The sequence below is a fragment of the Ailuropoda melanoleuca genome, chromosome 3 (genome assembly GCF_002007445.2).
Source record: "Ailuropoda melanoleuca isolate Jingjing chromosome 3, ASM200744v2, whole genome shotgun sequence".
Classification (NCBI taxonomy): domain Eukaryota; kingdom Metazoa; phylum Chordata; class Mammalia; order Carnivora; family Ursidae; genus Ailuropoda; species Ailuropoda melanoleuca.
Window position 1 is genome coordinate 83,428,491 of NC_048220.1, and position 22,897 is coordinate 83,451,387.

Below are 22,897 nucleotides of genomic sequence, written 5' to 3' on the forward strand. Positions count from 1 at the left end.
ATGGATTATGCCTTTAGTGTTGTGTCTGAAAAGTCATTGCCGTACTGAAGTTCATCTAGATTTTCTCTTATGTTATCTTCTAGGAGTTTTATAGATTTGTGTTTAATATTTTGATCTATGATCCATTTTGAGTTAATTTGGGGAAGGTGTTAGGTTGTTGTCTAGATTCATTTTTTTGAATATGGATGGCCAGTTCTTCCAGCAACATTTGCTGAGAATATTCTATTTGCGCCATTGTGTTGCCTTTGCTCCTTTGTCAGAGATCAGATGACTATATGGGTCTATTTCTCCAGTCTCTATTCTGTTTCATCTATTTGGGTTTTTGCTAATATCACATTGGTTTTGATTACTGTAGCTTTATATAGTAAGTTTTGAAGTTGGGTGGCATCAGTCCTTCAACTTTGTTCTCCTTACATGTTATGCTGGCTATTCTGCATCTTTTACCTTCTTCATATAAACTTTAGAATGAGTTTGTTGATATCTGCAATATAACTTGCTGGGATTTTGATTGGGATTACATTGAATCTGCAGATAAAGTTGGAAAGAATTGACATTCTGGCAGTATTGAGTTTTTCTGTCCATGAACATGGACCGTGTCTTCATTTATTTCTTCTTTGATTTTATTCATCAGAGACTTGTAGTTTTCCTCATATAGATTTTGTACATATTTTGTTAGATGTATACCTAAATGATAAGTATTTCATTTTGGGGATGCTAATGTAAATGGTATTTTGTTGTAAATTTTAAATTACACTTGTTCATTGCTGGTATTTGGGAATGTGATTAACTTTCGTATATTAACCTTATATCCTGTAACCTTTCTGTAATTGCCTGTTAGTTCCAGGAGGGTTTTTTTGGTCAGTTCTTTTGGATATTCTATATAGATGATCATGTTATCTGTGAACAAAGACAGTTTTATTTCTTCCCATCTGTATACATTTCCTTTTCTTGTTATTGCATTAGTTGGTACGTCCTCTATGATGTTGAAAAGGAATAGTGGGAGTTGACATCCTTGCCTAAAGTCTTGTTCTTAGTGGAAAAGCTTTGAGTTCTTACCATTAAGCCTGATTTTAGCTGTATGATTTTGTTGATTTTTTTTTATCAGGTTGAAGACGTTCCCCTCTATTCCTAGTTTATTGAGAGTTTTTATCATGAATGTGTTTGATTTTGCCCAGTGCTTTTTCTGCACCTATTGCTATGATCATGTGATTTTTCTTTTTTACCCTGTTGATGTGTTGGATAACATTCACTTTTGAATGTTAAACCAGCAATGCATGTCTGGGATAAATCTGACTTGGTCGTGGTGTGTAATTCTTTTTATGCATCGTTGGATTTGATTTGCTAAATTTTGTTAAGAATTTTTGCATCTGGGACACCTGGGTGGCTCAGCTCATGATCCCAGGGTCCTGGGATCGAGTCCCACATGGGGCTCCTTGTTCAGCGGGAGCCTGCTTCTCTCTCTGCCTGCCATTTCCCCTGCTTGTGCTCTCTCTCTGACAAATAAATAAATAAAATCTTTAAAAAAACAAAAAGAATCGTTGCATCTGTGTTCATGAGAGATATTGGTCTGTAGTATTCTTGTAATATTTTAGTCTAACTTTGGTGTTAGGGTTAATGATGGTCTTATAGATCGAGTTAGCAAGTATGGCCTCTGTTTCTATCCTCTGAAACAGATTATAGAGAATTTGTATTATTTCTTACTTAAATGTTCAGTAGAATTCACCAGTGAACCCATCTGGTCCTGATGCTTTCTGTTTTTGAAGGTTATTAATTATGGATTTTTTTTAAAGATTTTATTTATTTATTTGACAGAGGTAGAGACAGCCAGCGAGAGAGGGAACACACGCAGGGGGAGTGGGAGAGGAAGAAGCAGGCTCATAGCAGAGGAGCCTGACGTGGGGCTCGATCCCATAACGCTGGGATCACGCCCTGAGCCGAAGGCAGAAGCTTAACCGCTGTGCCACCCAGGCGCCCCTAGTTATGGATTCTATTTTTTTTAAGTAGATATAAACCTATTCAGATTGTCTATTTCTTCTTATGTGAGTTTGGGCAGATTTTGTATTTCAAGGAATTGGTTATCATCTAGGTTATCAGATTTGTGAGTACAAAGTTGTTTTTAGTATTTCTTCCCTGTTTTTAAAATGTCCACAAGATGTGTGGTGATATCCCTTTTCATTTCCGATATTAGTAATTTGTGTCTTCTCTCTTAGCCTGACTAGAAGCTTATCAGTTTATCAATTTTATTGATCTTTTCAGAGAACCAGCTTTTGGTTTGTTTCATCTTTTCTGTTGATTGATTGATTGCTTTCTTTCTTTCCTTCTTTTCTTTTCTTTTCTTTTCTTTTCTTTTCTTTTCTTTTCTTTTTTTTCTTTTCTTTTCTTTCAAGAGATAGAACGAGCTGGGGGAAGGGCGGCATAGGGAGAAGGAGACTCCCCGCTGAGCAGGGAGCCTGACCAAGGGGCTCAGCCCCAGGACCCTGCGATCATGACCTGATCTGAAGGCAGCCACTAAACCAGCTGAGCCATCCAGGCGCCCCTTGTCTGTTGATTTCTTGTTTTCAATTTAATTGATGTCTGTTGTAATTATTATTTCTTTTTTCTACTTACTTTGGATATAATTTCTTTTCTAGTTCCCTTAGGTGGAAATGTAGATGATTGATTTTAGGTCTTTCTTCTACCTAATATAGGCATTCAGTGCTAAAAATTTCCCTCTCAGCACTGCTTTTGCTGTATCCCACAAATTTTGATAAGTTGTGTTTTTATTTTCTCTTGAGATTTCTTTGACCCATGTGTTAATTGGAAGTGTGTTGTTTAATCTCCATGGGTTTTTGGATTTTCTGGTTATCTTTTTGTTATTGATTTCTAGTTTAATTTCATTGTGGTCTGAGAGCAGACTTAGACTGATTTTTATTTAAATTTGTTAAGGTGTGTTTTATGGCCTAGAATGTGTTCTATCCTGGTGAATGTTTTATGTGAGCTTATTATTGGTTGGAATAACCAGAGATGTCAATTATATCCATTTGATTGATGGTGTTAAGTTCAATTATACCCTTAATGCTTTTCTGCCTGCTGGGTCAGTCCATTTCTGATAGAGGGATGTTGAAGTTTTTAAATATGATAGTGGATTCATGTATTTCTCCTTGCAGTTCTATCCGTTTTTGCCTCACATAATGACACTGTTATTAGGCATTTACATGTTACGGATTGCTATGTCTTCTTGGAGAATTGACCTCTTTATCATTATGTAATGCCCTTCTTTATACCTAATAACTTCCTTTACTCTGAAGTCTGCTCTGTCTGAAATTACTCCTACTTTCTATTTTTCTTTTAAAGATTTGTTTTTATTTGAGAGAGATGTACTGGGTAGAAAGAAACTATTATAAGTGGGTCTTTGGTGATATGTTGGTGAGGTATTGGGGATAGGGAAAGTATTCTGCAGTTCTGTGGTTAGGTGTCAGTCTTTCAGTGTCTGTGCCTCTGGACTTGAACCTCACAAGTGTTTCTCAGTAGGCCCCCCCCCCCCGCCTTTATGTGGGACAGGATGCCTAGAGAAGTTTGGAATTTGCTATTTCCCTTTTTTTGAGGTCAGTTTGACACTGATAATATCCCATCAGTGTGGACTCTGATTAACTAGTGAACTAGGACACACCTTCTTAAAAAGCACAGAGTGCTTTGGCATATTTCAGAATAGTTCCTTTTCCCCTCCCTCTGTGGGATGCTCAAGAGGAAATTTTTGCTGTATTTATTGTGAGAACCTAGTTGCCCTCTTGGAGGTAAAACCCAACAAAAGTGTGGGGGTTTGCTATGACTGAGTTCCTATGGAGTTTTTAACGCTTATGCACCAAGCCTACAGTAATATGTTAATTACAGTTTATGTTTTTCTACCCTGGCACTGGTTTCTGTGGCAGTGTCCACTATTGAATCTCTGCTCTGATAAACCATGACTCCCCTGTATGCCTCTGTTGATCTCTTTGTTTTGGGGCAGTAGTTTGCCCTGTGTCCTCCCCCCTCCTGGATTCAAGAAGAGTTGTTGATTTTTTAGTCTTTTCAGCTTTTTACTTCTTGTTAGGACAGAATGGCAACTTTCAAGTCCCTTACATGTGGAACCAGAAATTGGTTGTGTCATCCCCATTATATTTTCATTTGGCCTTTATATAGTTTATCATTTTTATATGTCTTTGTGTTTAGCATTTTATGACAACAGCTCAGTCTCTTGAGTTAACATGATATAGTTTACTTAGCGATTGCCTTTTTTTAAGGCATTTAAGTCAGTGCTCTTATAGATGACACTATAGTAGACATCTTTGTGTGTATTACACTTCTCTTCAGTGACTGCTTAGGGTCAGTTCCCAAAAATGGTATCACTTTGTTTGTTGAGAATGCACATCTATAAAGGTGCTTTTCAAATGTGTTTTACAAATTTACATTGTAAATGGCAATATAGAGGTATGTTAGCTTTACCACAGTTGCAGAGCTCTGTTTTGGAAAAGAAAGTTCTTAGGAAAAGATTGGGTGGGAAAATAATTTATCTTGTTTGTTTTTTTGTTATATGAAATGTTCCCTTTCAGCCATTTCAAATACCCCAAAATTATACAGGTTCTCTTGATAGGTACTATCTAATTTTGTGATCTGGTTTGTTAACAGCCTGTTTGCACATCTCAGTGGGAGGCTAACCTGAATGTTGGGAGATGTTAATCATCATAAATTATGATCAGCATAATCAACCTCACAAACTGTATACTAGTGTGTTTAGCTCAGCCGAGTCATTTGGTAAGCTGAGCAAGTCAGTTCAGACGGAGATGCTAAGGTTGACACTTGCTCATATTTTCCTTAAGGGTGCATGATGGGGAAAAACTGTTTTTCCTTTTCTACTAATGGTTGGGTACTTACTTAGTAGAGAGGTTAAGTAAAACAAATCCTAGTCAACAGTGATGTTTATTGGACTTTAGTCTCAGATCATGGTTCATGTGTGAAAATAAGAGACAGTAATAGTGAATGACAGTAACTAATTCTGATTGTGGTTAACTTAAATATTTAATGGTGGCTTTGTCAAGTTATGTGGTTATATGCTGTCAGTAAAATATACATAAAGTGTCTGTTAGATAATCTGAATTGAAGTTTTGGATTTCTTTAAATAATACATAATGACAATACATAATTCAATTATTAATTAATAGTAATTAACAATAATTGGATACTTGTTATGTGCCAAGCACTATCTAAGCATCTTACATGTATTAAATTAATCCTCATAACAGCCTTAAATATTATTACCTCAAGTTTATATATGTGTGATCTAAAATAGGTATTACAGAATCATGGATTTACATGAGAACCCCTAAAGTCAAGAGTATAATTACCCTACATGCATGTCCACAGCAGATTAAAAGAAGCAAAGTAAAAAGGAGGAGTCCGATTATCAAAGACCAGCAGCAGTATCCAAGTGTATAGGATAAGTAACCTGCTGAAGTCTAGACAACTAAAGAAGCAAAAATCAAGATTTAAACCCAAGAAGACTGCTTCTGGACCTTCCTCCCTGTGTACTAGAAAACAGAAGCACACTGTGTTACTACATTACAGTTTTTGTTCTAATGGTGGAGCAAGAGGGCAGAATCTGGAGAATACATCAGTTAATGTAGCAAAGCTTTGTCTCTTCAGAACCTTTAGGGAAATAAGGTGTTTTGAAAACCAGAGTATTACAAAGAACTCAAATTTATCTCTTTTGCATTATATGGTTCTTGGTTCTCTTAAATTGAACATAAAGGAAGTAATCAGTTCTCTTTTATGATTTAGTGATTTCGATAGGAATATCAGTCTTTTTCACTTTAGCTATTTTAGTGGCATGTAGTACTATCTCAAATTTTTTAAAAATTTTGAGAGAGAGAGAGAGAGTGAGAGAACACGAGCAGGGGGAGGGACAGAGAGAGGGAGAGGGAGAGAGAGAAGCAGACTCCCCACTGAACGCAGAGTCCATTGAGGGGCTCAATCCTAGGACCCCTGAGTTCATGATCTGAGCCGAAGTCAGATGCTTAACTGACTGAGCCACCCGGGTACCCCTTCTATCTCATTTTAATTTGCATTTTCCTGATAACTAATGATCATTTCATGTGCTTATTGGTCATTTCGGTATTTTGTGAAGTATCTGTTTAGATCCCTGTCTCATTATTTTTTTTTTTAAAGATTTTATTTATTTGACAAAGAGAGACAGCCAGTGAGAGAGGGAACACAAGCAGGGGGAGTGGGGGAGGAAGAAGCAGGCTCCCAGCGGAAGAGCCTGATGTGGGGCTCGATCCCAGAACGCTGGGATCACGTCCTGAGCCAAAGGCAGACGCTTAACGCCTGCGCCACCCAGGCGCCCCCCTTTCTCATTATTTTAAAAATTAGATTGCCTGTTTTCTTATTAAATTGTAGGAATTCTTGGGGGCACCTGGGTGGCTCAGTTGTTAAGCGTCTGCCTTCGGCTTGGGGCGTGGTCCCGGGGTCCTGGGACCGAGCCCCACATCAGGCTTGTCCGCTGGGAGCCTGCTTCTTCCTCCCCCACTCCCCCTGCTTGTGTTCCCTCTCTCACTGGCTGTCTCTCTCTCTGTCTAGTAAATAAATAAATAAAATAAAAAAAAATAAATTGTAGGAATTCTTTATCTATTTTGGATATAAGTCCTTTGTCAGATTACATATATGTATGTATGTGTGTTGTGAATATGTGCTCCCATTTTGTGGCTTACCTTTTTATTTTCTTAAGTTTTAAATTTTGATGAGGTCCATTTTTTTTCTTTTATGCTTTTTTCTTTCTGAGTCTTGTCTGAGCCATCTTTAGTACCCCAAGATTACAAAGATTTTCACTTACATTTTCTTCTAGAATTTTTATAGTTTTAGCTTTTGTGTTTAGATGTGTGATCCATTTTAAGTTAGTTTTTATATATAGTGTGAGATAAGGGTTGAGGATAATTTTCTCATGGATATCCAGTTGTAGCACTATTTGTTGAAAAGCCTGATTTTGTTGTTGAAAATCAATGTGTGGATCTATTTCTGAATTTTCTGTTATGTTCCATTAAGCAATCTTGTTGAGATTTTGATTGAGATTGTGTTGATTCTATAAATCAATTTGGGTAGATTGATGCCTTATTTTCTGAATTAGTTCGGCATTAAATTTTTCTTTATTCTTTGGTGGAATTCACCACTGATGAATGTCAGATAGTTTTGGGATTTTCTTTAAGGAAAAGTTTTTTTTTTTTAATACAAATTTAATTTCTTTAATAGATAAAGGACTAATCAGTTTTTCTGTTTGTTCTTGTGTGATTTTTCATAATTTGTGTTTGTTTCAACATAATCAGTGTTTCAGTCCTCTTTTCCTTGTTGTTCCCCAAAGGATCCTTTTTAGATATTTTTTTTCCTAACCCCATGAAATTTTAATACCACAGATAATGCTATAGATCCCATTTATGTGCTGATTGTATATCTCTGTGTGTTTTGTTTTGTTTTTGTTGTTTTAAAATAGGCTCCATGGGGGTGCCTGGGTGGCTCAGTCGTTAAGAGTCTGCCTTCGGCTTGGGTCATGATCCTACGGTCCTGGGATTGAGCCCCCATCGGACTCCCTGCTCGGCGGGAAGCCTGCTTCTCCCTCTCCCACTCCCCCTGTTTGTGTTCCCTCTCTTGCTGTGTTTCTTTCTGTCAAATAAATAAAATCTTAAAAAAAAAAAAAAAAGTAGGCCCCATGCCCAGTGTGGAGCCCAGTGCAGAGCTTGAACTCAAGACCGTGAGATTGAGACCTGAGCTAAAATCAAGAATCAGACACTTAACCAACTGAACCACCCAGGCACCGCTGTATGTCTGTGTGTTATATATAAAGAGAGTAAGATTTTTTTGACCTCCAAGAACCAGTTTTTGTCCATTTGGAGATGATGTCACCCCTTTTGAGAATGCATGATCCAAGTTGTCAGATTTGTTGATACATAATCGTCCACAGTATTCCCTTATTATTCTTTTCATGACTGTAGAATCTGTAGTATATATCCCTTGTGTTACTCATGATATTGTTAATTTGTGTTTTCTCTTCTTTTTTTCCTTGATCTAGTTACATTTTTATAAATTTTGATTTTTTCGTAGAACCAATTTTTAAAAAAAATTATTTATGTATTTATTTGGCAGACAGCCAGCGAGAGAGGGAACACAGGCAGGGGGAGTGGGAGAGGAAGAAGCAGGCTCACAGTGGAGGAGCCTGATGCGGGGCTCAATCCCAGAACGGTGGAATCACGCCCTGAGCCGAAGGCAGACGCTTAACGACTGAGCCACCCAGGTGCCCCTAGAACCAGTTTTTTGCTTCTTTAATTTTTTTTCCCTTCCATCTGGCATCTTCTTTTTTGTTGATTTCTCTTCTTTATATTTCTTTTTGTTTACTTTGGGTTAATTTCACTCTTTATTTTTTAGTTTCTTAAAGTGTGAAGCTTGTATCATTGATTTTAAACTTTTTTCTTTCTTTCTTTTTTTTTTTTACATTTCTTTATTTATTTGAAAGAGAGGGAGAGAGAACAAGGGGAGGGGCGGAGGGAGAGGGAGAGAATCTCAAGCAGACTTCGTGCTGAGCGCAAACCCATTGTGGGGCTTGATCCCAGGCCCCCAAAATCATGACCTGAGCTGAAATCAAGAGTCAGCCGCTCAACTGACTGAGCCACCCAGGCGCACCTCAACTTTGTTCTTTTCTAATATGATCATGAGGGGTGCCTGTGTGGCTCAGTCATTAAGCGTCTGCCTTCGGCTCACGTCATGGTGCTGGGGTCCTGGGATCGAGCCCCACGTCAGGCTCTCAGCAGGGAGCCTGCTTCTCCCTCTCCCCCTGCTTGTGTTCACTCTCTCACTGCCTCTCTGTCAAATAAATAAACAAATAAAATCTTTAAAAAATAATATGATTGTGAAAACCTATACATTTTTCTATAAATATTGTGTTAGGCGCATCCCACAGATTTTTATATGTTTTCATTCTCATTAAGGTAATTTCATATTTAGTAGGGTGCATTTTTTATGTTTGGATTCAGTTTTAAGGATCCCTCATTCTTACTGATTTTATTTTACTTAAAAAAATGTTTCATGTTTACTCAATTTTATAAGTCAAAGAGATACAAAAAGATACAGTCAAAGAAGTGTCACTCTCTCCTTATCCCTTCTGCCTTGTTCCCCACCACCTGTAGGTAGCCACTTGGATTAGTGTCTAATTTATCCTTCTTGTGTCACTCTGCAGACATAAACAGGTGTATTATATATTTTCTTATTTCTCCTTTATTACACAAAAAGTAGCATACTATATATAACTCTTTTGTATGTTTTTTTCTACTTAATATTATATCCTTGAAATCATTCTATTCCTGGTCCATAGATATTTTCCTTATTCTTTTTTTACATTTATATATATGCATATCAGAGTTCATTCAAACAGTGTCCTATGTTAGTCATTAAATAGATTCCAATGTTCTGCAAATTTAAACAGTGCTGCAATGAAAAATGTAGTGCATTATTTACTTTTTTTATTGGAAGTATATCGCTAGAGTGAATTGATAGAATTGGGAATTCTGGGTCACATATGTACTTTGTTAGATATCAAAATCCTCTCCATAAGCATTATACAAAATAGTGATATTCTAATTCTGTCATTTGTTTTACATTTATTAGCTGGAATAATTCTTTAAAGAGAAACATCTCTTCATCTGTTTGGTCACCTTGTAATGTAGCTTGTATTGGAAGAGTAGGACACAAGCTTGATTCTTTTTTATTTAGCAGTTGATCCACCAAATACCATATGATCTCACTCACATGTGGAATTTAAGAAAGAAAACAGATGAATATGGGAAGGGGGAAGAAGAAAAAGGAGAGAGAGAAACAAACCTAAGAGACTCTTAATGATAGAGAACAAACTGAGGGTTGATGGAGGGAAGTGGGTAAGGGGTGGGCTAGCTGGGTGCTGGTTATGAGGAGGGCACTTGTTATGATGAGCACTGGGTGTTGTATGTAAGTGATGAATTGCTGAATTCTACTCCAGAAACGAATATTGCACTGTATGTTAACTACCTAAAATTTAAATTTAAGAAAAACACTTGAAAAAACAAAAAACAAAATAGCTGATCCACTAACATTCTTCAACAGTGACCAGTTAGTTGTGGTTTTTTTGTTTCTTTGGTTTGAAATTTTTATTTTTGAGTAATCTCTACATGAAGTATGGGACTTGAACTCAAACTCAAACCCAGTGACCCAAGATCAAGAGTTACATGCTCCACTGACTGAGCCAGCCAGGCGCTCCAGTTGTGGGGTTTTTTTTTTTTTTTTAAGTGTCCTTGTGAACTCATAAATTTAAACATATTTGATGTCTTAATTCATTGCAGTCATTATTCTTACTGATATTGCAGTTCAGTTTTTGGCCAGTGAGAACCTTTTAAAGTTTGCTACTAAGTTCTTTTGATATGACCCTAGTAGTGTCTGGTACTTTGCTCATAACAGATACTCTAGCTCATCTTCTATATTTCATGCTCCAGACTTGGAATCAGCCACTGTACTTTGTATCAGCCATGGTACCTTTTTCCGAGGTACCCCAGTTGTCTTAAATGGGAAATGGTGTTTGGAGATTACATTCTGGGCACTAGGGATGTTCTTTTCTGCTGGATCAATCAGAGGATTCTGAAGGGTAAAATTCTTCTGGTTAAGTGTTAAACACAAAGCAATGTGCTGTGTAGCAAAAAACCCTGGAATGGGAGCCAGTTGCTCTATTCATTTATCAAGTATTTATGGAGTCTCTGTCAGATGCCAGACACTCTTTTATACATTGGAGATACAACAGTGAACAAAATAGGCAAAAACTCTGCCTTTATGGAGTTTACAGTCTAGTTAACCCATGATAGTTGTTGAAACAACTGTTACTTATCTTGGCCAATGCCTTACCTTTTGGTTCTTTCCTCATTTATAGGATTATAAAATTTTACTAAATGATCTGTAGTGTTTTCATTTGAAAAGTTTAATAATTTTGTTTCTTGCTTCCATGCTTATTCAGTGTTTGTGGTGTTCCTTTCCTCTCTTTTTCTTATCCTCTTACAGAAATGACAGAAGAGGAACAGTTTGCTCTGGCTCTCAAAATGAGTGAGCAGGAAGCTAGGGAGATGAACAGCCAGGAGGAGGAAGAAGAGGAGCTCTTGAGGAAAGCCATTGCAGAAAGCCTGAATGTAAATATGCCATGTTGAAAAAGTTTGTGAGGATTGATTAGCAGTATATATATTCTTATTACTTCTGCAGTGTTACAGTTGTTTTAGGAATTAGCTGTAGTAGTTCATAGGGTTTATTTCCCATAATAATTTTTAAAGTGCTCGTCGAATTGTTGGTGAACCCAATTTGAAGTGTTTTGTTAATTTTATATGAAAGAGTTTTCTTTCACCCCACAGATTTTCGATACATGGTTTAAGAGAGCTAAGTAGTTGGCAGGTTCTGAAAAGAGTTACCAAGTCCCAAGAAACCAAAAGAGAACAAGATAAGGTGCTTACCTCCCCTGTTTTGGGGGAGAACAAAGGCAATGAGAAACTAGAGGTGGGTTATGGAAAAAAGAATGAGCAGTTAAACATTCTTCAAATAATGTTAAATTGTGATTTGAATATGTGTAGATGAAATTATTTTAAATGTGAAGGATATTTGCCAGTGGCAGGTCCTGAGCCATCCTTTATGTCATTCATGCCTCTATTAGAAGAGAGCTTAGTATAGTGATCTGCTATAGCATTTTGCACATAGTAGGCATTTGGTACACATTGTGGAAGTCATTCGAATTGAGCATCTACGTTTTGGAAAGGAGAATCTCTTAGGGGACAGTGGCCTCTCTGTTTTGTCCTTCCTGTGACCCTTCATGTATAGCTATTTTAATAATAAACCTGGTCTGGTGTGGGATCACTTGTTTCAGAGTTGCCGGCCTTCTGATGCGTCTGCTACCAGATCTCGACCTCTGGCCACTGGACCATCTTCACAGTCCCACCAAGAGAAAGCCACAGACTCTGGGACCACTGAAGGCATGTCTCCCTGTTCTGACTCCTTCCACTCATCGAGTATAACTATATCACAGGGATCTCATGCTGAGAGTAGATACACAGAAATGCCCCAGATCCCTTTGGTGGTATTAAAGAGGTTAAATCTGAAAATAGTTGAGATCTCACTAATGTCCAGCGTACTTTTATCTCCAAGGAAAAGTCAACATTTGGTTAAACACAAAGAAGAGCCTTTTACCCACATTATGTAATTCTTGGTAAGTGATAACTTACCAAGCCCTCTTAATAAAGAACAGTTTGTCCTTAGCCCTACTTTTTCTCAAATACCTACAGGCATATGGCAGCTGGTACCTTCATCACTGTTTAAAGGCTCACATATCAGTCAGGGAAACGAGGCTGAGGAAAGAGAGGAGCCTTGGGACCACACTGAAAACACTGAAGAGGAGCCGGTCTTTGGCAGCTCAGGAAGCTGGGATAAGTCAAGCCAGCCAGTGTTTGAGAATGAGAATGTTAAATGTTTTGACAGATGTACTGGCCACTTGGCTGAGCACACACAGTGTGGGAAGCCACAGGAAAGTACTGGGAGGGGTTGTGTTTTCCACAAAGCTGCCCAGGGTAGGGGGGACACATCTAGGCACTGTCTGCCTACCCCAGCAGATGCCAAAGGTCTTCAGGATGTTGGGGGCACTGTACACTACTTCTGGGGTATTCCATTCTGCCCTGCTGGAGTAGACCCTAACCAGTATACCAAGGTCATTCTCTGCCAGTTGGAGGTTTATCAGAAGAGCCTAAAAATGGCTCAGAGGCAGCTCTTTAAAAAAAAAGGGTTTGGGGAACCAGTGTTACCTAGACCTCCTTCTCTGATCCAGAATGAATGTGGCCAAGGAGATCAGGCTAGTGAAAAAAATGAAGGCATCTCAGAAGATATGGGAGATGAAGACAAAGAGGAGAGGCAGGAGTCTAGGGCATCTGTCTGGCATTCAAAAACCAAGGATTTCCAAGAAAGCCCAATTAAAAGCTTGAAAGAGAAACTTTTGTTGGAGGAAGAACCAACAACCAGTCATGGTCAGGTAAGGGTCAGTGATGCTGTGATTAAGGATGATTTATTCACAGTTTAAACAAGGATTATTATAGCTATTTGTTCTTTTTGTGTTTTTTTTTCTTCTGATTTTTAAAGTAACATGTGCTCACTGTGGAAAATTAGGAAAGTACAGAAGAGTGTCAAGAAGAAAAAAATTACCCATAACCTCAGCACCAAGAGGCAATCATCATTTTTTCTATGCATTTTAAAATATTTTTTCTTTTAAATTCTTCAATAAAATGAAGACTCTTCTGTATAAGCTGTTTCTTTTTCCCATTTCATAGTTTATGTTAGATCTTTTCCTATTTCAAGTATACTTGAAAACATTATTCTATCACATGGATATACCATAATTTATTTTTTGTGTTTTAAAATTTTTGTTATTTCTAAAAAGTTAAATTTTTGAATAGATAGTAATATTCATATGGCCCATAAATCAGAAAGAGGTCAATGAAAAGTATGTCTCCTATCCCCTTCCCAAACCCACCAGTCCCTTCCCTGAAGTCAACCTATATTCCTGGTTTCTAGTGTATCCTTCTAAGATATTTTATGTGGTAACAAGCAAATGTGTATACACTCTTTTCCTCACCTTTTTTTACACAAATGATCACATAATCTACACATTATTCTGCACCTTGCTTTTTTTCATTGAAATATTTCTGAGATCATTCCATAACATACATACCTAAAAAATTTCTTCCTTTTTTTGGATGTGTAATATACGGTGTACAGATGAGTTTATTTTATTCAGTACCCCTGTTGGTAGACTTTTAGGTTGTTTCTAATACTTTACTATTAAAAACACTACTGTACTGATTACTCTTGTATGGAGATGTTTCATCCACATGGGAGATATTTGCATAATTTCTTGTAGATGTAATTGGTAGATCAAAGGATATATGCATTTACAATTTCGTTAGCTGTTGCCAAATTGCCTTCCCTAGAGGTTGTATAAATTTACACTCACAACAGTGTAAGAGTACCAGCTTCCCCCTTAACCCGTTCCAAATCAGTACTATCAGTACTTTATGATCTTTGCCCATCTGAGGAATGAAAAATGCTATCTCAATACAGTCTTAATTTGCATTTCTCTTATTGTATGTGCAGTTGAAACCCATTTATATTTCCTTTTCTGTCTGTTTAGATCTTATGGACATTTTTCTTTTTCAGCAATCTTTGTCTTAGTGGTTTGTGTGTACCCTTTATATATTAGGGGAAGTGGTCCTTCTTGTTATGAAGAGTAGATAGTTTTCCAGTGTATTTTTTCTCCCACATGATGGTATATTTCTGATTTTGCTTGTGGTGGTTTTCTATAATTTACCAGAAACAGTCCCCTGTTTGGGAACATTTAGATTGTCTTTTCAGTTGTTTTCTGACATACCTAGCTTGTATTATATATCAAAGCTTATATTCTGTTTTTTTCTCTGATATTATAAAAGCAATCATATAATTACAAACTGTGTAAACTGTAAGTTTAAAGATTATTCTGTTTTATGACTATACTCTTCTTTGTTGCTATTTCTGTTTTTGGGCTCTGAGTTTTGGTTTTGTTTTGCCATTATTTTATTCTTTCTCTTATGATAAGGGTTCAAGAAATGGTAGCCACGAGAAATGTCATAGTATAGTGTAGAGAGCATGGATTTGGAGTTTGAATTTTGACTTTTGTGTATGTCTTTGAGCAAGCCATTTAACCTCTCTGAATCTCAGTTTTTACGTCTGTAAAATGGGAATAGCAATTCATGTCTCACAGTAGTTTTAATGATTAAAGTGAATTATTTAAAATGTCTAATATGATGCTTAGGAGATTAAGGCACTCAATAAATGATAGTTCTCTCTAAGGGATCAGAAGGCCATTCATTGAGGGTACCTATCCAAATCATTCTTCCTCAGCAGCCTTATTCATCCACATTCTGGAAAGATTGCTATATGGGAAGAAAAAGCATTTTTCTTAATTGTTCTAGTGGCTTGCCTCTTTTCCAAAGGAAAGTTAGATTGTGCTTATGATAACATGTTTTGTTTGTTAGTCTTGGTAACTCAGAGATACTTCCCCTTAAGAGAATAAATTAACTTCTAAAGAATGAACATTTATTTATTGTATTTGTTGACCGATTTATTGTAATTCAGTTTGTTAGCTTGAAAATCCCAGAGTTGTAGAGTATAGCTTGTGTCAAGTTCTGAGGTTTGAAAGCAGTGCCTTTGGAATAGCCTGGAAGTGTTCAGAACCTAATGGCTGGCCCTATAAAGACTGAAGTTCTCTAACTTCCCTGAACTGGCCACCAAATGCTACAGATAGCATTATTGATTGGTACTATTTGGCCACAACCAATCAAATCAAGCTGGTTTAATTAAAAAGAGGACTTTATCATAAGGAAACAGGGTGCCTCATAAATTCTAAAACAGGTTGGTAACCAAGCCTGGAAAGGTACAGGGTCTAGAATATCATCTGTAATTTTTCTGTATCTCATTGCTGTATTGTATCTGCTTCATTTTTCTCCCCTGCATATTGGTTTCAGTTGCTTCTCTTTCACAGTGGTAGGTGGAAGACACTGATCCTACGGCTCCCAAACTGAAATCCAGGTTACAGGAGATTTCTTCTTTCTTAATACCAATTTCAGATTTCTAGGGAAGGACATCATGGCCCCTTTGGAGTTAATAGCCTTCACCAGCCCAATTGACTGTGGCCTAACGTGGGGTCTGTGTCAAATTGTACAAATGGCTGTGTCCACTACTGTAATACAGTGGGAGGGGTGACATGCTAGTCTCAGTAAAAGGAGACCAGGGAGACAACCTAGTAAGTATCCAGTATAGTCATTGTCATTAACATTAATTTTGGAAATTAGTTAGAAGTATTGAAAAATGCTGAAAAGTTTAAAGAATAAAGTTGAAAGCATTCACAATCCTGTTATCCAGTGATATATTCCTTCATCTTATCTTCTATACCTATTTTTATATGGTTTCTATCATATTTTTGTATTTTTAAGTTAACATTATATAAACATTTTCTTTTGATGTTAAAATTATTTGTAGATTACACTTTTAATGACTACATGATATTCTGGCGTATGAATTTATTATAATATTTTAACCCTTTTCCTATTGTTGGATATTTTCATTGTGATGATAAACATCTTTTTAAAATAAAATGTTGTTTTATTTAAAATTAGTATCCTTAGGGGAGCCTGGCTGGCTCAGTCGGTGGAATGTGTGACTCTTGATCTTGGGGTTGTGAGTTCAAGCCCCATGTTGGGTGTAGATATTACTTAAAAATAAAATCTTTAAAAAATAAAATAATAAAATTAGTATTCTTAGAGATAGGGAGCAAGAAAAATTCTGGATTAAAGAGCTATGAACATAAAAAAAAGACTTCCTATTTATTGCCAAATTGCATTTCAGAAAGGTGCTCAGATGTGTACTCCTTCCTTTCAGCAATGTATGAGACTGCCTAGTTCACTGCAGTCTTGCCAACGTAGAATAGTATCTTTAAAAAACAAAGCAAAACAAATAAACTTACTGATTTTATAGGCAAATAATGAAAGTCTACATTGTAATTTCACCACTAATATTCGTCTTTTGCTTTCAGCAACTGTGGGTAGAAAGAATTTATGTGTTTATTAAGTGTTTTCTTTTGATTATGACTTTGCTGGAACTGCCCATTTGTGAGACTCCTTGGTTGATAGAGATAGCAAAAAGTTCCCAGAACTAGGGACTTATCACCTTGGGTCAAATAACTTTAAGTGTATATGAAGGTTATAAAAGCTTTAGAATCACGTAACTAATTTCTGGCATCACAGAAACAATAGAGAGGTTGTTAATGAAGATGGAGAGGTCATCTTGATGGCTGTATAGCAGGGAAGTGGAGGAGTAGCGTATTGATGTGGTCACTACTTTTAAGGTCTGATCTTTAATTTTTCAGTCCAGATACTGGACTTTGTTTTTCAGAAATGGCATGATTGTGTGGGGGGTGTAAAAAGTGACTTTGACTAGTCAAACTTCAAGTTGATATGTATACCAAATGACAGTTTGTTAATTTATTATGGAAGATATTTTTGGTGACCAGAATATTCAGGTCCACCATCTACTGTACCTCCTTCTAGGAAGAAGGTACCTAGAGGGCTGAAAATAGTAATCAGGAAATGGTAATAATTAAGGGATCATTCAGCTAGTTTATGGAAAGACCGATAAGCTACTAGTACCTGATAATAGAGGACATTTCTCTGGTGACCAGATGATGTGTCTGTTTATTTTTACTTCCCAGTCTACGGTGTAAAAGACGGTGCTTGTTTCTGAATCTTTGGATTTTTCTTTTTTAGATTCATTGCAGACTATCATTCCTTTTTCATTAACATATTATTTCTTAGGCAGAATGCAATGTCTTGATTAGGCCACAGCTTCCTTAGTTTAAGTTATATTCATATCATGCGTCCCCATTCAACTTTATTAGATTTGGATATTCTAATAAAATTTTGTTTGCTTGTTTTGCTATGTTATTTCATATTCTGGAAGAACCTCAGTTTACCCCTATGTTCAGATTGCTGTCATTGAGGTGTAAGTTTAGAAATTAAAAATGATGTATTGAGATGAAGGCATTCTTGGGATTCTATGTTGAAATGGTTGTAAAATTATTTGAGTAAAGAACATAACAGTGGTGGTTAGAACATGGATTTTAGAGTCCGATTCTAGCTCCACTTTTGACCAACTCTGTAATTTCGGGCACATTATTTAACTCGTCAAAGTTTCACTTTCCTCATTTCCATAAAAAACTTATTGTTTCTGCCTCAAAAGGTTCTTGTGAGGATTAAAGGAGATAATGCATTGTAAAGTGATTTGCATAAAGGCTTGGCACTTAATAGGTGTACAGTAATTAAAAAAAAGTAACACTAAGAAAGGTAAAGATATTCTTTAGCCTAAGGTAGAGATGGAGGTATCTTGTAATTCACCATTGCCTTGATTGCTTCTGAAGCCCAAGTTTCGTCAACTGTAGTTATTCTAAGATGGTAAAATCTATTAAATGGACACTAGGTGTCAGTATCTACTTTTTTTGGATATTTCAGTGTTGAAACTTGTCACTCCTGAGTTCAAGGTGATGTATTTATTGCTGTGGTATTTTAGTCTTTTTGACAGTTTTGTTCAACCCTCATTTTTCATAATGACTGCATTTCTGATCATTGTACAGCTTTATCTTCCCTTTGAATGAAGGTTCATCTCAGCTATTTCTGTTTTTTAGTATATTTTATCATTTGCCTGAGTGGTGTAGAGATGCCTAACTTGTTTAGGTTATTTATATGCTGTTAGGAGACCCTGAAAACTTCAGTTAGTAGCTTTATATCTATTAGAAGAAGCCTCACAGCTCAAGTACTTCTTCAGAAATTTCCCTAGGCAGCAGTAGCTGCTTTTTCTGTGCACTTACATTTAATGAGTTGACATTTGCACCAACTTTACTATTAATCATAGAAAATAATCTTTTTTAAAAATCTAGTCCCTATTTGTTACATTTCTTAAAAGACATCCCTGTAGCCAGATACTAAAATCATAGTGGCAGACTTGTAGCAGAAGGAATGTTTATAACCTTCCCTTTGGGATGTCTATGTTATGGCTTGGTTGTGTTCAGAGAGACTTTCACAGATTGCAGTGTTTTTCCCTGTCAAATATTTCCATTGAAAACTGGGCTTTTCTCTATATTTCTTCCTTCCACGAATAGAACTTTATAGTTGCTTTTCTTTTCTTTTCTTTTTTTTAAAAGATTATTTATTTATTTGACAGAGAGAAGCAGCCAGTGAGAGAGGGAACACAAGCAGGGGGAGTAGGAGAGGAAGAAGCAGGCTCCCAGCAGAGGAGCCTGATGTGGGGCTCGATCCCATAACGCTGGGATCATGCCCTGAGCCGAAGGCAGACGCTTAACGACTGAGCCACCCAGGCACCCCTATAGTTGCTTTTCTTGAGATCATAATTCATTTGACTCACCAATTAATATTTATGTGTCTTGCATTTTACAAAGTACATCACATATATTACCTTTTTAAATTCTCACAATAACAGTCTGTGAGGCAGTCATTAATAACTTTTAAGATGAGGAAACGGATTGAGATATGACACCCTCGATTACAGAGTTAATGGGTGATCCACCTGTGATGTAAATCCCACTCGTCTGACTCCACAGGATATGCTCTTTTTTTACTGAAACTTCTGTAAAATGTTTTATTCTTATTGCTAATTGCTGAGTGATAATGCTGAGCAATTAATTTTTTTTTTTTTAAAGAGGAGAAACTAGTTCATCTGTGCCTGTGTATTTAGGATGTTGTGTTTCTTTGCAGTCTTCCCAAGGGGTATTTGTCGAAGAAACTTCTGAAGAAGGAAACTCTGTACCTGCCTCACAAAGGTAAGATTATAAGTTGTTATAGGTCTGAACTCCCTGGTGGTGCCAGAGTAAGATAGATGAAGCACATGAGTGAGACTGTACAGGGACAGCTTGCCAGGGATCTTTTAACTCCTTTATAAGCACAGACTAAGAGAAATCATTATCTTCTGGTTCTCAAATCTGTATCTCACAGAAGCCTGGAATATTAGAGTAGAAGAGATCTTTGAAGGTGGTGGTATTTTTTTGTTTTGTTTTGTTTTGTTTTTGGTATAGTCTAGCCATCTTGGCACATACCGCGTTTATACCAAAGTGTTTACATCCTGCTACTCTCAACCTAGCTTCCTATGCCAATCTGAAGGCTCTAGACTAGTTTTTTTCTTTACTGTCCTTCTAGTTCTCCTGTCCCCCCCCCCTTTTTAAAAAATATTTTATTTATTTATTCAACAGAGATAGAGACAGCCAGCGAGAGAGGGAACACAAGCACGGGGAGTGGGAGAGGAAGAAGCAGGCTCATAGCGGAGGAGCCTGATGTGGGGCTCGATCCCAGAGCCAAAGGCAGACGCTTAACCGCTGTGCCACCCAGGCGCCCCTCCTGTTCCCTTTTTTTATTCCCTTTGCTTATGCTAATTTTATCTGGATGTCCAAATTGTATACATCTTTTAAGTCTATTCTTAAGACTTATGTTTTTTATTATTCATATTATTCGGGTCACAAAGATCATGGGTCACTCTCACTCCCTGTCTTATGCCACTTATAATCTGATTGTATCTTATTTTTTCCTTAAATTGTTATATTTGCATTACCTCCTCAATTATTCTTGCTGATTGATTGATGGGGCTACCTTCTTAGGTCTTCTCAATATATAGTGGTTGATTGATTACAAACTGCACTTTTCAACTGGATCGGGTTTTTAATTTTCCCTTTTATCTGGTAGTTGACTTTTGGGGATTACTCAAGAGGTTAATTTTGTGTTGAGTGACCTACACCTCTCATATGGAAGTTGAGGCCCAATTACCATTTGCTGTAATTTGCTGGTGCTTCTTAGGGTTTTGGTTAAGTTGATTGTACTAGGTACTTTTTTCTGAGTTGAAGAATATGGTTTTGGTTTGATTCTCCTGCTGTTAAGATGATTTTGGATGTGGTTTTAACTGGAATAGGCCTTTTGCTTCTTCCAGGCCCCTCTGCTTTGTTGTGGTGAGCCTGTGCAGAACAGATGTAAGTTTTAATAAATGATTATACACTTTGTCACCAGGAGAGAGTTGGAATTGTAGGCAATGTGGTTTGACTTCAAATTGATTAGCCCATTTTATAAATGTCAGCAAATTGTTTTGTGATGGGCCCTTTGAATAGAGCCCTAATGTTACATGCAGAGTAAACTGTGTCTGGCTTGGGTTTACAACAAATGTTATGAGATGTTTTATTTAGAAAGAGAAATCACTTGTGGTTTCCTATCAGGATTTAGTTATTTGTCATGAATCGGTGATGGTTAGTCTCTCTTCTCTGTGGTTCTTGGTTGATGTGAGGTTTTATTTTTTAAGCATCTTCTTGGGTACTTGATCAGACTAGTCATAAAGCTCTGTGAAGCATGAGGGGGGGAGCTCAGATGCTCAGATCTCTCAGCCATGTGGTCCTGTGTCAAGAAGAGATTGCATTCCATGAACAGGCAGGGTAAACTGGAAGGTTTGATGATGGGAGTGGTTCATAACTATGTTATTCTCAGAAGAGATATTTAACTTGTGTGGGCAGGTTTTGCTGTAGGGCTGTTTGTGCACCTACTTTTTGTTGCTTGGAAAGCCACATCTTGAGATAAAGAGGAAATTTAACTGCAAGGAAGGGAAAATTGAGTGTTGTTGTCAAGAGAATCTCCATATTTTCTATTATGAGTTTACAAATCTCTAACCTTCAGAAGGCTGAGATCGAGGCTATAAAACACCATTGACGTTCCTTTTTTTTTTTTTTTCCCTCTAAAGATGTATTTATGAGAGAGAGAGCATGCGTGAGTGTGTGCACAGGGAGAGGGGCAGAGGGAGAGAATCTTTAAGCAGAGACTCCCCGCTGAGCAGGAAGCCCAGTGCAGGGCTCAGTCCCACAACCCATGAGATCATGACCTGAGCCGAAACCGAGAGTCAGACACCTAACCTACTTAGCCAAGTAGGTGCCCCCTGTTGGCATTCTTATATGGGAGTGGAGTTTTTGTCTTCTAGAGTATTCACAGATAGCCCTTACCCTTCAATTTTCCTTTGTAAAGACTCAGAAAGGGGGTTCTTTTGGTTCAGTGATTTCACTGGAACCAGAGTTGTAAGCATGTTTATTTTCCCCATTTCTGGCCTGGAGTTTTCACTACCAATTCCTTGCTTCCCTGTTGTGCTTTTGTGGTATTGGACGGCAGGTATCGGATTACCTGTGGCTTTGTAAATGACTCACCATTGCTTTTGGCCCTGTGCTCTGATTTATTTTACTGGGATTCACTTGGGGTTTGGTTCTTTTTCAGCATTGCTGCTTTGACCAGTAAGAGAAGTTCAGTCCTTATGCCAGAGAGTTCTGCAGAGGAAATCACTGTGTGTCCTGGTAAGCACCCCACTGATCTTACTGAATTTCTGATCCCTAGCTATCTACCTTTTTGTGCCTATTAATTTTTCTGGGTTTTCCAACCCACTTTCAGGAGGTTTATGTGTGATTGATGTATGTATGTCTATCTCCTCTACATATATACACGTACACACGCATACACATACACACACACACTTTTTTAATGGACGTTAGCTCTGGTTCTCCATCTTTTCTCAGAGATATTTTAGTTTTGAAGTTAATATGCTCTTTTGTCTCCTTGTTTGCTTACCAGCCTCATCAGAGATGGCAGCACAGCATCAGGAATAGCACTTAACTGTACATTCAGAGGCAAGAGTACTCTGTATTTTGGTCTGTGGGTTCTCCAGATTGGGCTGTCCTCAAATCTGCCTGTCATTAAGCAGATTTTTCTCAGAGCCTTCTACTAGTTTTACATTGCCATTCACTCCTTATAGCAGAGGGAGTCTAGAAATTGAATTTTGTGCACAGTTCTGGCATTGACTTATTTTTAATCTCAGATAAGACACTTAACCTGGTTAAGTACTGTACTTTGCCTTTTGTTAATTGTAGAGATGAAAAGACATGTGTACCTTACTTTAGGTACAAGAGATGCTCATTCAGAGTTGCACATGAATAGATTTTGACATACAAAATAATTTTGTTGTTTTAATTACAACAAACTTTTATTTATTAAAAAGTTTTTTGCTAATGGGATTTTATTTATTTATTTTAAGATTTATTTATTTTGGGGGGGGAAGGGCGTGGGAAGGAATCTGAAGCAGACTTTGCTGAGTAAGAAGCCCGATGAGGGGCTTGATGTGGGGCTTGACTCTTGGGGTCAGTGCAACAACCCTGAGATCATGACCTGAGCCGAAACCAAGAGTTGGATGT

The 22,897-nt window shown here is 37.3% G+C and overlaps 1 protein-coding gene across 8 annotated transcripts in view; it reads left to right on the plus strand.

The window, feature by feature from the left end:
- The window catches only part of UIMC1 (ubiquitin interaction motif containing 1), a 150,430-nt gene that overhangs the window by 76,198 nt on the left and 51,335 nt on the right, over positions 1–22,897 (plus strand). For 6 of the 8 annotated variants that reach the window (XM_034656695.1, XM_034656691.1, XM_034656689.1 and 3 more), the window contains 5 exons: positions 11,074–11,198; positions 11,921–12,026; positions 12,336–13,072; positions 19,395–19,459; positions 21,930–22,006. In XM_034656695.1, the coding sequence (XP_034512586.1) occupies positions 11,074–11,198; positions 11,921–12,026; positions 12,336–13,072; positions 19,395–19,459; positions 21,930–22,006 (1,110 nt within the window). Of the gene's footprint in view, positions 1–8,255; positions 8,294–11,073; positions 11,199–11,920; positions 12,027–12,335; positions 13,073–19,394; positions 19,460–21,929; positions 22,007–22,897 lie in introns of those variants that run through there. The other 2 variants (XM_034656694.1, XM_034656696.1) reach the window with 2 other exon arrangements.